General features: G+C 49.7%; 1 protein-coding gene across 5 annotated transcripts in view; it reads right to left on the bottom strand.

Annotated features, from left to right (window-relative positions):
• The window catches only part of Ano7 (anoctamin 7), a 36,649-nt gene extending 30,905 nt beyond the window's left edge, over positions 1–5,744 (bottom strand). For 2 of the 5 annotated variants that reach the window (XM_037210143.1, XM_037210147.1), the window contains exons 1-4: positions 5,526–5,740; positions 4,788–4,955; positions 4,270–4,384; positions 2,393–2,450 (exon numbers count right to left, since the gene is read on the bottom strand). In XM_037210143.1, coding sequence (XP_037066038.1) covers positions 2,393–2,450; positions 4,270–4,377 — 166 coding nt within the window. In that variant the 5' untranslated portion in view covers positions 4,378–4,384; positions 4,788–4,955; positions 5,526–5,740. Of the gene's footprint in view, positions 1–2,392; positions 2,451–4,269; positions 4,385–4,787; positions 5,493–5,525 lie in introns of those variants that run through there. The other 3 variants (XM_037210144.1, XM_037210146.1, XM_037210145.1) reach the window with 3 other exon arrangements.
• Positions 5,745–15,267: the final 9,523 nt, after the last annotated feature.

Below are 15,267 nucleotides of genomic sequence, written 5' to 3'. Positions count from 1 at the left end.
CTAGGGCACAGGGGCTGTGATGCGAAGTGAGAGCCATGAGCTTCTCTGTGGCTCTTGCCCAGCCCTATCCTTAGCTGCAGTTCAGGCCGGAGGGCAGGCAAGTGTGCCATGCAGATCAGGAGCAGAGGCTGGGCGTGTCCTCCTGAGATCCCTTCTGTAGCTTGGTTCCCACAGTCTAGGTCCCAAACTCCTAAAAGAACCTGTCAGGTGTGATTTCTTGGACCAAATGGTAAGACACATTTCATCAGAGGACACCATCGAAAAGGTTAAGGCAACACAGAGAATAGGAGAAAATGTTTGCAAAATGTGTTTCTGATAAGGGACTTGTATCCAGAATTTAGAGGATTTTTACAATCTAACAGCCACGCAGACACAGACACACAGACACACACATACACACACAACTTAAAAATGGGCAAAGGTTTTGAAGAGACATTTGTCTAAAGAAGATATGAAATATCCAATTGGCATAAGAACAGACAGTCCATATCATTAGTCATTAGGAACATACACACCCAATCCATAGTGAGATAATGTTATAGAAAATAGTCCACCTTCTCAGGGAGCAATCATCAGCACACTTAGAGATAAAGGACAGCCCTTTACTGAATCCCTGGCTGACTGGGGCTGACGCCAAATTAAGAGTTGTCGACCCCCAAGGCTGGGCGGTGGTGGGGCACGCCTTTAATACCAGCACTCGGGAGGCAGAGCCAGGCGGATCTCTGTAAGTTTGAGGCCAGCCTGGTCTACAGAGTGAGTTCCAGGAAAGGCGCAAAGCTACACAGAGAAACCCTGTCTCAAAAAACAAAAAAACAAAAGAGTTGTCGACCCCCAACAGGAGGTTTCATTCATTGCATACACCACCTCAGGCTTATGCATTTTGCATACACTGTCATCCTTAAATCTCTTTCGGTCCTGGCCCCAGGTTACACTTCAGACAATTTAAACATTGAGACAGGGGACTGCAAGTGTGGTCGCTTAGGCAGAGGAGATTTACATTGCAAAGATATTGCCACAGTTAGTAATTGTGACCCATGGTCATCTTGTTCACCTGGCGGAATTCTGCTTTTCCTAATAAGAATGCAGGGGACTTAATGGCAGACCAGAACTTAGTCATAGCTGTGACCTTGCACTGCCTCCCTAGAGCTGCCCTGGAGAGGTATGTCTTTGGTATGGGAATCTGGGCTTAATGGCTGCTCAATCCTAGCGAGTAAACATTTACACGCTAAGTTTTGCTTCTCTCTGATAGTCCCGGTTTGCAGACTTCTTACTATCTTTTGGGGTAGTTTGGAGGCAGCATTCTAGCTAGATTCCACTTGCGTGGCTTAATGTCGCCTAAGCAAAATCTACCCCTCTGAGTTTCTTCTACATCAATAACATTTCACACCCACTGTGCTAAGCAGAGGCAGGGGCTGCTGTGCTGCTGTGCTGTGCTGAGAGTGTGGCCTCGCACGCTGTGGTACTACGTGAAACAGGGAACTTTCTTTGCAAAAACCCTATGACCTGGCAATGTCACCCAAAACCATCAACTCACGAAAAATTAAAATATGTCCACCCAAAAGCTTGCATGCAAAGAATCATCTTACTCCCCATTCACAACAGAAAAAGGAAAGAATGGGTGAACTTTGTGGTGTGTAAATTATTTATCAACAACTGCCCCCCCCCCCAAAAAAAAAACAACCCAGCAATATCAACATTTACCTCCCTTGACCACGTGCATCGCTGGGTCCCACGCGATTGTGTGCTCATTTTCCATGGAATCCTAAGTGTTTACTGGGCCATCTTACATCCCCTCCGACTGTGTGTGTGTGTGTGTGTGTGTGTGTGTGTGTGTGTGTGTTTGCATTCCCACAGACCTGTGCCTGAACATGCTACTTTGTGCTTTGCTTTTCCCTAAGAGTCATGCTTAGGAGCGAGCGTGAGCGCTGTCTACTGTCCCTGCGGAGCTGATGGGGAGTGTGGGCCCTTGACCCTGGATAGAACCCCTGCAGTTCCCACCACAAAAATGAAAGTGACTTTGGGTGGATGGGAGCCATGGGCTAGGGGATGGTAGGAGAAGTGGACCTGAAAATGTAAAGGAAGATGTGAGTGCAAGAGGAAAGAGCCTGAGATGACCAGAATTTGTGGCTGACAACTAGGAGGAGGAGGAGGGTCCAGTCTGTCCTAAGGCTGGAGCAGGTGGAAGGGGTTTTCCTCTCTGAGCCCTCCTGCAGTGGGGACCTTCCTTTCCTGTTAGTGCCCTGGCTACTGCTTGCTCAGCAGGAAGCTCTCACTTCACCCTTGGACCTCATGGGAGGCCTGGCTATTGAGTGACCCAAGCTGCTGGCTTCCTGTTGTCCCCCGAGGCACCCCGTTTGTGACCCCACCCCAGGACCAAGTACAGATGGCTTACCGATCGGGGGTTTGGCAGGGCTCCCAACTCTGCTGGGGGCCACCTGCTGTTTACCTGCCTGCAGGAAGGAAGAACACCCTCAGCACCCAACCATCAGGATGACTCATTCCCACCCTGCCCACCCTGGCTGCTCCTTGTCCCCTCTGCCTCAGTGGCTCTCGACCTTCCTCATGCTGCGACCCTTTAATGCAGTTCCTCATGCTGTGGGGACCCCCAACCATAGAATTATTTTGTGGCTACTTCCTAACTGTAATGTTGCTGCTGTTCGGAACTGTAGTGTAAATACTGATGTGCAGGATGTCTGACATGCAGCCGCTGTGATAAGAGGGCCAAAGGGGTGGAGACCCAGAGGCTGAGAGCCACGGATCTACCTACCTCCTGTCCCTCCTGTCTCCACCCTGCACTCTCTTCATCCTCCCCTGATTCTTCCTACCTCTTCTCATTTCCTCCTCAGCCTTCCCTCTCACCCCTGTCTCCTGACCCTGCTCACAGAGAAAAGCTGGGAGTCCCGGGGCAAAGGGCTCCTGAAAGGAAGAACTGCAAGAGTAGGCTAGTCCAACCTCCACCATCCTCATCTTCCCCACCAGCCTCCACCAGGCCTGTGGCAAGGATCAAGCCGGCAAAAACCCTGTCAGGCCTGTGCTGAATGCCCTTCCCGGTCTCCATAACTGGAAGGGAAGCCACACTGCCCCCAGTGTGGCCTTGAGGACAAGTCAGAGCAGCCAGAAGGTAGACTCCTTCTTGTTCTCCATATGTTCTTTTTCCCTCTGGAGAGCTAGGTTCTGTGTTCTCCTCTCTGGGGGCCTCATTTTGTGGTACAGAGGGATAATAGAAAGGGGAACGTACGTTTACCCTCAGATTACTGGAGCGGCCCCAGGGAAGGACCAGGGCCTCCTGTGTGGCGTCAAAGACTGGGACCCACAGTGCTCCCAGCCTACTTGGGATGTGAGTGGTCTTTCCAACAGAGAGAATCCTAAAGCCAGAAAACGGCACCTGGAGGGACTCTGGCCTTCCATAGGCGCTGAGGGCCGCCATCTTGGTTTGTTCCGGAGACCAATGTCTATGCCTTGGTTACAAACAAGCTCAGCGGCCAAAGGAAGCTGTGTAGAGCAAGATGCTCTCCCTCTAGGGCTACTCACCTCTGCAGAAGGTCTACCTGTCTCGTGGGGACTAGCCCTTATCCCAAGCCTAACTTCTCCTCTTCCCTTCTGTAGCCTTCGGGTAGCACACTCTGAACCTTAACCAACTCCCCCTCACGCCACTGCCCAGCCAGCCAGGACATGACCTGGACTACAAATGCTTTCCCTCCTGGTAGGAGTGGACTCCCTTCCCGACTTGCTTTTCTGACAAGAGACTAGGTCACCAGCACCTTTTCATTTCCAGAAGAGAAAGTACGGGGGCAGTGGAACACCCAGGGTGTGGTCACTGTCTGTCTTCTGGTATTTGCAGGCCTTCGCGTGCATCAGGATTCATGGGTGACTCACCATACTCCCCATCCCTCACATCCATAAAAAACCATGACATACGGCCCTGGCTCCCTCCCTTTCACAGGGGCTCTGGCAGAGAAGGACCAGACCCCGGACCCTGGTCCTATCTGCCTTCTCGCCCTTCTCCAGAGCTTCCTACCTAACAGGATCTCTGCTGTCCCCCCAAGTTTGAGAGAGGTGAGTGTGTCAAGGAGGCATCTGTCTCCTTGTCATTCAAGGTTGAGGGGTCATGAACGCTGAACCCACTTTTCAAGGGCTCTAGTACAAGGGCTAGAGTCCTGACTGGGATGGGAAACCTCCCAACTCACATAATACACAAGAGCCTCATGGCCCAGAGTCTAGGGAGGGGGAAGAAGAGTACTTTCACCCTGCCCCTAGGGTTGAGGGTACCTCTGAGGCATGGGCTGTACTTCCATAAGAGGACCCATTCTCTGATTCGAGGGAGGCCATGTCGATCAGCACCGCACTGTCTTCTTCCCGGGCTCGCCTCCGCAGCATCTCACACCTGCACCACATCAAGGCCAGGGTAGCCGCAGAGGATGGAGTGGTTAGTAGACATCGGTGAGAGCCAGCCCTGACACAGGGCCAGACAGCATTGTCCTAACGTGGGCATGCGAGGGTTCCCACATCCTGGGATGCTAGCTGCAGGAAAGAGCCAGCCACAGAGAGGAGTCTCTGGGAGTCTAGTGTAGCATTCGCCCACCCACCCACCCATTCGTTCATCCAGTAAGTGCAGAGTCCTCCTGCCCCCCTCCCCCCAGTGCTTCCAGTGTAAGCAATGTCACAGCATGAGGTTGCCATGCGGACCCCCGCCCCATCTCCCTGCCAGTTTCCTTCCTTCACCTATACAGGAGGGCTATCTGGTCCATGAAAAAACAGACAATGCCTTTTAAGGTCACCCAGCCTACCTGGTTTCTAGAGGAGACCTCAGAGGTCACAGCCTGCCCATCAGCACAAGCCTGGTCTCAGCCTTCACAGTAATTCTGGAGAACTTGCTACCAGGTCCCCAGGCTCCCCAGCAAGACAGAGCACAATCCCTTAGGGAGTCCTATGGGGTCTCCATGCCAGACTGTGACCTGTGGTCCAGGAAGGAGGTAGGTGGGAGCAGGGCTGTTGTTCAGGTGCACAGAGCCCAGGGACTTCAGGAAGGAGAAGGCAATGCTCTCATTCCAATTCCTTATTTTAGATAAACGGAGGCCTGGAATGGCAGACATAAGCCCAAACCTCCCGCTCCTGCCAGGACTCAGCATTATAATGTGGGGACCCCAGGAGCGAGTAAGTGAGAACCACATGGTGGAACAAGGGCTCAGGAGCTTATGTCACCTGATGAGTGGGACAGGGAATGAGGACAAAGGAGTCCCAACCAAAGACCCCAGACACGACTTGTTATGAGTAGGTGGAATGCCGACTCCTTAGGGCAGGGTGCCCTATTCAAAGTCACATTCAACACTTGTCCCTGCTCGTCTCTAGGGCTTGGAGCAGACACTGTGCCAGGCCTCTGGGGTTCAAGAGTAAGCCCCAACACGGCCTCTCACAGTTCAGAGTGTGGAACCCCAGTGAGCTACAGGTACCGGCTCAGTTTTCTGAAGTCCAACTCCTTTCTGCCGTCCCTGTGGCCCAAGCATCTAGGAGGTCACCCAGCCTACCTGGCACAGTGGCTTCCAGAGGAGACCTCAGAGGTCACGGCCTGCCCATCCGCACAAGCCTGGTCTCAGCAGGAGCAAAATCGGGGCCAACTGTGTTCCTAGGGCCCTGCCTGAGCCGCGGCAACCACTCACCTGCCCTTGCCTCACAGGGTAAAAGGGCTGGAAGCCGACCAGAGAGGTTCTCAGTGCAGCTGGCCGCCGGGAGGTCTCTCCCCGGGCAGGATCCGCCTTTGTTTAAAAAGAGGGTGTGGGGCTCTGGGCCTGCAAACACAGTCAGCCCATTTTCCCTAAGAGCCTTCACACACCCTACATGCAAATTCCATGTGCCTCTGGCACCTTATTTGCTTAGAGATTCCAGTGGTAGGGAGATGGTAGTTACAGGGCCAGGCCACAGGTGTCCCCAGTCAGGGAGCCTCGTGTATGTGGGGCGGTGTGGGTGGTGGTGGTGGTGGTGGTGGTGGTGGTGGTGGTGGTGGTGGTGGTGTGTGTGTAAAGTGAGGCTTCACAGGGTTCAGTCAATAGCGTTGAGAAAAGGGTAAGGGCTTCACTATGTCTTGGAGTGTGAGCTTAGGCACTGTCTTGAGCATGCTGTTAGGAACACAGAGAAATAGTTTGTGTTTGTCCACATCACATTTTATCGACAACAAATTCACAAGGTACAGCATCTTCAATGGCAGCAATCTGCCAGATCTCCTGCGTTCCTTGACAGTCCTGGCTGAGGCAACACAGGTTCTTTTATTCCAATCTTAATTACTCTCAAATGATACACATCCCACACAGTAAGTGTGTGTGTGTGTGTGTGTGTGTGTGTGTGCGTGTATGCGCGCAGATTATGGAATGGCTGCAAAGGGTTAAAAGGTGCAAGGAATTTCTGAGTTTCCAACAGGTCTGAGAAGCCAAAGCTGGGAAACCGTCAGGGACAGGAGCCTCTGATAATGAACTAAAGGGAACTGGAGAAGCTGGAGAAGCTGGAGAAGCGGTGGCTGTGAGTCAGGACGCTGTGGGTCATATGTTAGAGAGTGAAGCGGGATAGCTGAGTCCAGCTGCAGAGGCCAAAGGACAAGACGGGTCCAGACCGGGACGGGCTGAAGGATGGAGGTGGTACCAGATGGGAGACCAGGAGGATGGGCAGATTGGATGGGAGAAGGCTGCGTCAGCAGTGTTAACAGCCTGAAGCCTCTGGGACAGACAGGAGTTCTCTGCCCATTAGTCAGTCATTGAGACACGCTGGGTAGTCAGAAGGTAGGTCCATGGGGACTGTTACCATCCATTTGCTAGATGTTTACTTCTTTATGGGGCTCAGCTGAAGGCCTCACATACTTTCCTTGGCCTGGTGTAGTGCAAATTCTAATTGGTCTTAATAATAAAAACCCAGAGCCATTTATGGGGTAAATGCTGAAAGATCAGAGAGACAAAGGAGCCAGCCACAGCCATCTCTTACCTCAGACAATTCCTCAGCTGAAAAGGGGGCAGAGCTCCTGTCTCTGCCTGTCTTATATTCCTTTCTCCACCCAGCCATATCACTTCTTATTTCCTCCTCCCTGGTGCTGGGATTTCTTTTCTTTTCTTTCTTTCTTTCTTTCTTTCTTTTTTTTTGAGACAGGGTTTCTCTGTGTAGCTTTGGAGCCTTTCCTGGAACTCACTCTGTAGACCAGGCTGGCCTCAAACTCATAGAGATCCACCTGTCTCTGCCTCCCATGTGCTGGGATTAAAGGTGTGCGCCTCCTAAGTATTGGGATCAGAGACATGAGATCCCAAGTGCTGGGATTAAAAGTGTGAGCCACCACTGCCTGGCTTTTATGGTTACCTAGTGGCTAGCTCTGCACTCTGATCTCCAGGTGAGCTTTGTTAGTGCACAAACAAAATATCACCACAGCCTGGTGTGCCCAGTAAGTTTGTTTGTTTGTTTGTTTGTTTATTGATTGAGACAGGGTTTCTCTGTGTAGCCCTGGCTGTTATGGTGATATTTTATTTGTACTGAAATGTGATTTTAATTTTATGTTAATAAATAAGGTGCCCTGGGGTCAGAGCTATTAGAGCCATAGCAAGAGCGTGGTGGTTAGAAGACCTAGGTAGATTTCTGTGTGTTCAGGGATACAGCCAGTATTGGAGACATACGCCTTTAAGACCTGGAGGGTGGTACTTACAGGCAGTGACAAGGCAGTCATGTGGTTGGGTTTACAACCAATGAGAAGGCAGAACAGAAAGACTATTTAAAGACAGACAAACAGGAAGAAGCTCTCTCTCGGGGAAGTTAGGAGCACTGCAGGAGGTAAGATTTTATCTCTGAGCTCTGACCTCTCGGCTTTCTCTTTTACATTGGCTCTGTGTTTCTTATTTTAATAAGACGATTGGTTACCTCAACAGGCTGTCCTGGAACTCACTCTGTAGACCAGGCTGGCTGATTTTCCTGATATCATTTTAATATGCCCACATGTCCCTACAGTTCCAATCCACCATGATAAATTCTAGAGCAGTACCCTTTCTACTCCCAGAAATAATCATTACTCTGTGCCACGTGGATGGTGTTGGACAGATGGTGTACCGTCAACTTCCATTCTCCATCTAGAGTACAAAGATGCTTGCAAACGTCTCTTGAGTCTCTTGAGGTGAAAAGCCACTGTTTTACACAGTTTGGAATAACTCAGGGCAAGGTGCGGCCTGACCTCAACAGGCACATACACCTTCTCAGGGCCTCCCGTGAAAGGGCTTGCTAAATGGAGAGTTGTCCCCTCTTTTCTCAGTGGTTTCGGTTACAAGCCTCTCCCATCTCCTTGGTTCCCCGTGAGGCAGGGAGAACCCTCTGCTCCCTCCTGAGATCCCTCCACGGCCCTCAGACTCATGTCTCCAAACCCTCTCAGCTTGGCACCTCCTGGGAAGCCTCCATTCTGGGTCCTGTGATGTGCCCCTGAACAAGAACAACAGGTAAAGCGCAGGTGGGCAGCAGGCCCCGGGAGATCAGACTGCCCACGCCCAGAGATGGATTCTACAATCAAGCCTCACAGAAAGCAAAAGGAGAGCACATGGCAGGACGACAGGGGTGGGGTGGGGGGCAGAAAGGTGGGGGTGCAGACGGAAGTGGCTCTCCGCCAGTCCCAGGAGGGACCTGCAGCCTGATCTACTAAGGTAAGCTGGAAAGTATGACACGGTCATGCCCCCTCCCCCAGCCTGCCGCAACTACTCTTCTCTGGCTGGCCAATAGCAGAGGACCACCACAGGAAAAAAAAAAATCTCCAAGGACTCTCCAGCTCCGAATCTCTGCTCGCGTATTGTTTCTTTTCCTCTTTGAGACAGGGCTCCTCTATGGAGCCCTAGCTGTCCTAGAACTCACTCTGTAACCCAGGTTAGCTGCAAACTCGGAGATCCACCTGCCTCTGTCCCATGAAGAATATACACCACTATACCCAGCTACGGCTTTTTGTTTGTTTGTTTTGCTTTTGAGACAAGATCTTGGCTGGGGGTGGGGGGTGGCGGCACCTTTAATCCCAGCACTCGGGAGGCAGAGGCAGGATTCTCATCCCTGCACTAAAATTTTTAATTTAAAAATTATGCTTATTCACCTAGGAATGTATGTGTGCGTGCACACCCATGCACGCATACCACCACACATATGTGAAGGGCAACTTGTAAGGGTCACTTTTCTCCTGCCCCCACGTGGGTTTCCAGGGATTGGACTCGGTCACCAGGCTTGGTTGGTGGGGAGTGTCTTAACTCACTGAGCCATCTCACCAGCTCCCATGGGCTAAATTCCCATGTGTATGCTACACAATCCTACATGAGTTGGTGTTTTTTGTTTTTTTTTTCAAACTCTATTACTTTTTGCAGGAGGAAGGGAAGGAACTAGTCAGTGCAGCCTTAGATCCCAGGCGCTAGGGAGAACTAAGCCCCTCATCTTTGACACTGGCTGTATTTGGCTCTTTTTCTATTGGCTTATGTGAGTGACATTTCTAAGTCCATCACAGAGGCTGGAATAATGCCTGGTGGTTAGAAGCACTTGCTGCTCTTGCAGAGGGCCAGAGTTCCATCCCTAGCACCCACAGGACAGCTCACAACCATCTATCACTCAGTTCCAGAGGATCCATGCCCTCTTCTGGCCTCCCAGGGCAATGCGGCACACTTAGATGGAGGAAAAACACTCATACACATAAAAAGAAAAAGAAAAAAAAATCTATTCCACAGCAAGAGAATGAGCCCTTACTCAACGCTTTCCCAAAGGCTAGGTATCCATGGTGGGGGGGGGGGGGAGGAGAGGCAATTGTGATGTCTAGGTAGGTTGGCCACAGGGCCCCGGTATGTTTCTTTTCCAGCTGGGGACGGGGCCTGTGATTGGGTCACAGGCTCCCACACCGAACCCTGCAGGTCCTGCCCAAGGACAGTTCCCTCTACCTCTCCCGCCCGCTGTCCTCGGACTGCTTTGAGATCTCTCAGGCCATATTCCACACAGGTCAGAGGCCCAGTGTTTTCTTGGCCTCTGTTATACCTACCACATTTGGTCTGGCGCCTGCCTAGGGTGCCCTAACCCTTTCCCTTACTCATCATACACCTTTCCCAGGCTTGGTGCCCAGGGGCAGGGAGAGGGACGCAGGATAGGGGCCATAGGTCAACCTTAACTCTGTCCAGCTCTTCTCTACTCTGAATGCCCACACAAGTGGGCATGTGGTCCCCACCTGGAGGAAGGCAGGTAGGTCCCTGGTTGCCCCTCCGCAGTCCCGTGCCCCATGGTGGCAGAGATGGTGAATCTGCAGCAGGGTTGGGAGTGTTATGGGACCCTGCCGTGTCCCATCCCACGTTCCTGATCCCAGCTGGCAGAGCTGAACTGGACAGGGACAGGGAGAGAGCTGGCAGGTGGGTGTGGGATGACCAGGACAGAAAAACAGAGGGGAGCAGATCCTGTGGGCTCCGAAAAGGAGGGTGCAGACAGAGGTGACCATGGACTCTCACAGGAACAGGGGCTAAGACCTTCCACCTTCTGGTTGGGGAGTGATGCAGAGGAGGGATTGGGAGAGGTCATTTCTGGAGGGTCCAGTGAGGGGAGGACTTCCCCGTGGGCCCAGCCCTCCCAGCAGAGGCCTCCTGGTGTGCTGGGTTCCTGTGGGGGGAACAACCTTGAAGGGATATAGTTCTCAGTCTAGCCACAGACAGAAGTAAACCTTGTTTAATAACCAGTCACGCTTTGATTGGGCATCAATGGAGCCAGAAGCAGATGCAGGGAAATAAAAAGGCCCACTTTCATACAGTGTGTTTCCTATTGCTAATGCCTAGCTGCCATCTTAAAACACACAAAGGGCGGGCGGTGATGTTGCACGCCTTTAACCCAGCACTCAGGAGGCAGAGGCAGGCAGGCCTCTGTGAGTTTGAGGCCAGCCTGGTCTACACAGAGAAACGTGTCTTTTTTTTTTTTTTAAAGATTTATTTATTTATTTACTATATATACAGTGTTCTGTCCGTATGCCTGCAGGCCAGAAGGGGGCAACAGATCTCATTAGGGATGGTTGTGAGCCACCATGTGGTTGCTGGAAATTATTGAACTCAGGACCTCTGGAAGAGCAGCTAGTGCTCTTAACAGCTGAGCCATCCCTCCAGCCTGAGACCCTGTCTTGAAAAACCAATCCCCACACAAAGGACACATCACATACCCCAGTTCTGGAGATGTCAGGTCTAAGTTGGTCACTAGACTAAGGTCAAGGTGTGACCGGGCCTCATTCTATCCAGTTTCAAGGGAAAGGCTGACTTATGGGTTCTCCTTTATCTTCACAGCAGTCCTTACATCTAGCAATCTATCTTCCAGTCACATTTCCCCACCATGTCTCAGAGTTTTATAAACTTAATCCAAACTGCAACCCCTCTACTGCTGTATCAGGTCTCGGATTAGGACCCGGATGTTTGAGGGTTCAAGTTGGCCTCACTTTTGTGGGCAGCACTGGACAGGGTTTAAGTCTTTGTATACACATCTGGTTATGTCGGCAAGGGTTCTGAAGAGTGGAGCTGAGTGAAGAAGAACTTAGATGACAGAGGGGTGCTGCAGCCCCGGGATGCTGAGCTCCCCAGATCTCATCAAGAGAACAGAGTGCTTACACCCTCAACCTCCACAACCTGAGTTACTCAGTTCCCACTGAGGCTTTCCAAGAACGGCTTCGTTCTGGTTTGTTGTATTGTTTTGTGGTGCTGGTGATAAAAGCCAAGGCTTGCCACACGCTAGGCAAGCACCCTACCACTGAGAGGCAGCCCCAATGAGCGGCGTTAACTGCCCTTCATTGATGATTAAGAGCCTTATGTTTGTTATGCATCTGTCTCTTCTGATGGAAATTCCCAGTTTTCTGACTTTTTCTTTTTATTAAAAAAAAAAAAAAATCACACTCTTGTGTATGTGTGCAGCACTCAGGAGGCAGAGGCAGGCAGACCTCTATGGACATGTGGTGGTCAGAGAACAACTCACAGGAGTTGGTTCTCAAAGACAGAACTCAAGTTGTCAGGATTGGTGCCTTTCCCTGTTGGGCCCTCTGGAAGGCCTGACTTTTGTACTGTCCTGTAGGCACTCTATACTAAATCACAATGTCTCACACACAGGTGACTTTTGCATTGTCCTGTAGGCACTCTATCTACTAAATCACAATGTCTCACACACAGGTGACTTTTGTATTGTCCTGTAGGCACTCTATACTAAATCACAATGTCTCACACACAGGTGACTTTTGCATTGTCCTGTAGGCACTCTATCTACTAAATCACAATGTCTCACACACAGGTGACTTTTGTATTGTCCTGTAGGCACTCTATACTAACTCACAATGTCTCAAACACAGGTGACTTTTGCATTGTCCTGTAGGCACTCTATACTAACTCACAATGTCTCACACACAGGTGACTTTTGCATTGTCCTGTAGGCACTCTATCTACTAAATCACAATGTCTCACACACAGGTGACTTTTGTATTGTCCTGTAGGCACCCTATCTACTAAATCACAATGTCTCACACACAGGTGACTTTCTACTTTACTGTTCTGAATTTGGCTTTTGGTAAGAAGGGCCCTTTTTCTTAATGGTGGCTCTTTTATCAGATAGCTAATACCTGTCACTTCTTTTCCTTCCTAAGTTTGGTTTCCAGTCTCATGACTAGAAACTCTCCTTAGGGAGGAAGTCAAAGTAATTTCTATCTAAATGCTCCCTGTTTCACCACTTACTTCATCCATATAACAAATCTGTTCCGGTGTGGTGGAAACATATCTTGTATCAGTATCTACTTGCTTCATTTCTGAACAAAACATTTCCATTTCAGTGACTGCAGTTTCTTGCACTGGTATTTATGCAATCTGCCTTATTGTTCACATTTCGACATCTCTGGACTGAGCATACAGTGTACAACTAATGGTAGAGCTAGCAGTACACTCATTGGCAGGGTTTCCTAATGGTTCATAAAGTGCCAGTATCTTACAATTCATGGTGTGCAGGTTTGATGAAAGACAGCATGGTAGTATTGAGTGTGCGTGAGCTACCGGTGGAAGGTGAAATATCCCCAGAGGCTTATACATTTGAACATTTGGTCCCCAGTTGGTGTTCTATTAGGGAAGGTTGTGGAACCTTTAGGACATAGAACCTAGCTGCAATGGGTCACTGAGTGGTGACCCCTGGTTGGATGGGTCTTTGCCTCCTGATTGTAGATGTCAATTCCCACTGTTGGAAATCCACTATGTCTACAGAGCCATGAGCCAGACTAAACCCCTTCTTCCTTCTGCTATTTCTTCAAGACATCCTATCACAGTGACAATAAAAAAATAAGCGTGTCACCCATTGGGGAAAGTGCTCCCCGCTCAGTCATTCTCCAACCCCAGGCAGTGGAATCAGGGCCTTGCACATTCTAAGCACACACTCTACCATAGATCTACTACTAAGGTTACAGTGTGGTCGAAAGCTATGCTCAGTTTTTTTTTGTTTTTTTTTTTGTTTTTTTTTTTTTTTTTGGTTTTTGAGACAGGGTTTCTCTGTGTAGCTTTGCGCCTTTCCTGGATCTCGCTCTGTAGACCAGGCTGGCCTAGAACTCACAGAGATCTGCCTGGCTCTGCCTCCCAAGTGCTGGTATTAAAGGCGTGCGCCACCACCGCCTGGCAATTTTTTGTTTTTTTAATGTGGGGATGGGGATTTGAACACAGGTTCTCAGGTTTGCAGAGCAAGCTTTCTTACCCATTGGACTTTCTCAACAGCTCAAGTTCATCTATTAGATTCTACAATCTTTTTTTTTTTTTTCTTCTCCGAGACAGGGTTTCTCTGTGTAGCTTTGGAGGCTGTCCTGGAACTCGCTCTGTAGACCAGGCTGGCCTCGAACTCACAGAGACTGGACTGGCTCTGCCTCCTGAGTGCTGGGATGAAAGGTGTGTGCTACCACTGCCTGGCTAGATTCTACAATCTTTAAGACATCTGTTTGTTTATAAAGGAATAAAAATGTTAAGATTCAGGACTACAGAGCCAGTGAGATGGTTCAACATGTAAATGCCTGCTGTATAAGCTTGACAACCCGAGTTCAATTCCCAGACTCACACAAAGGAGGCAGGAGAGAACCAGCTCTACAAATCTGTCCTTTGAGGTTCATAGGGTACACCATAGCACATGTGTGCCCACAGCCACACACTGACATCATGCATACAATACTAATAACAACAATAGTAACAATTAGTTTTCCTTGAAAAAGAATCCAGGACTGTAGACAGCCGAGTCTTTATAACATTAAGATAACCGGGGGTTTGTTTTAGCTCCACTAAATGGTGATTTATATAAACTGTTTCCCTTCCCTCCCCCTAACAGTAGGAGTTGAAGAGTCTCCTATATGCTAGGCAAGTATTCTATTCTTGAGCTGTACTCCCAGGCCCTTGTTATTTTTATTCTGGGTTAGGGTTTCATTAGGTTGCCTAGGCTGGCCTTGATTTCATTCTGTAGTCAAGGCATTCCTTAAACTTCTAATCCTTCTCCCTCAGGCTCCTGAGGAAGGAGCTGCTTACTCTTAAACCATCCTTGCATTCCTGAGATAAACCCTTAGTCAAGAAGCAATATTTTTTTGATTTGCTGATCTATTTAAGACTTCTGCATTTATATTCCTGTGAAGAAGCAGTTGTTTTTTTTTTTTTCCATATTACATTTGTCCATATTTTCAGCAGGGGCATTCTCAACATAAACTGAACTTCCAGTTTGTTCCACTGTTCCACTCTGGAGATTCTTTCTGGGACTTGGAACTGTTTTAAGGAATAACTTTTTTTGTTTTGAGACAGGGTTTCTCTGTGTAGCCCTGGCTGTGCTGGAACTCTGTCTGTAGACCAGGCTGGCCTTGAACTCACAGAGATCCACCTGCCTTGCCTCTGGAGTGCGGGATTAAAGGTGTGTGCCACCGCCTGGCCTAAGGGATAACTTTTTGACATTTCTTCCTACTTCTGGAATTTCCGTTCACTTGGAGACATTTAACTGCTAAGGTTCTCCCCCACCTGAAAACTGCAGGTGCATCCTTGAGACGGCTGTGTCGCTCTGGTACCTGCTGCTCCCTCTCGACTACTTTCTCTACACACTCTATGGAATCACGTGCATGTGTGGGGTTCCTGTGAGCTGCGGCAAGGACACCTACATCATTTCAGTCCTTCTGTGTCCAGAAGGTTTCGGCACAATCCCAGGGCCATGGCACAACCTCCTCTGGGCTGCACGCTGCTCCACCCACCTTTTCTTGCTAAGAGCTTGCTTCATGACAGGGAGATGTCGCACAGA

Source organism: Peromyscus leucopus, chromosome 13 (genome assembly GCF_004664715.2).
Source record: "Peromyscus leucopus breed LL Stock chromosome 13, UCI_PerLeu_2.1, whole genome shotgun sequence".
Taxonomy (NCBI): domain Eukaryota; kingdom Metazoa; phylum Chordata; class Mammalia; order Rodentia; family Cricetidae; genus Peromyscus; species Peromyscus leucopus.
Note: the sequence above shows the minus strand (reverse complement) of the source record. Positions and strands in the feature narration are given on the sequence as shown.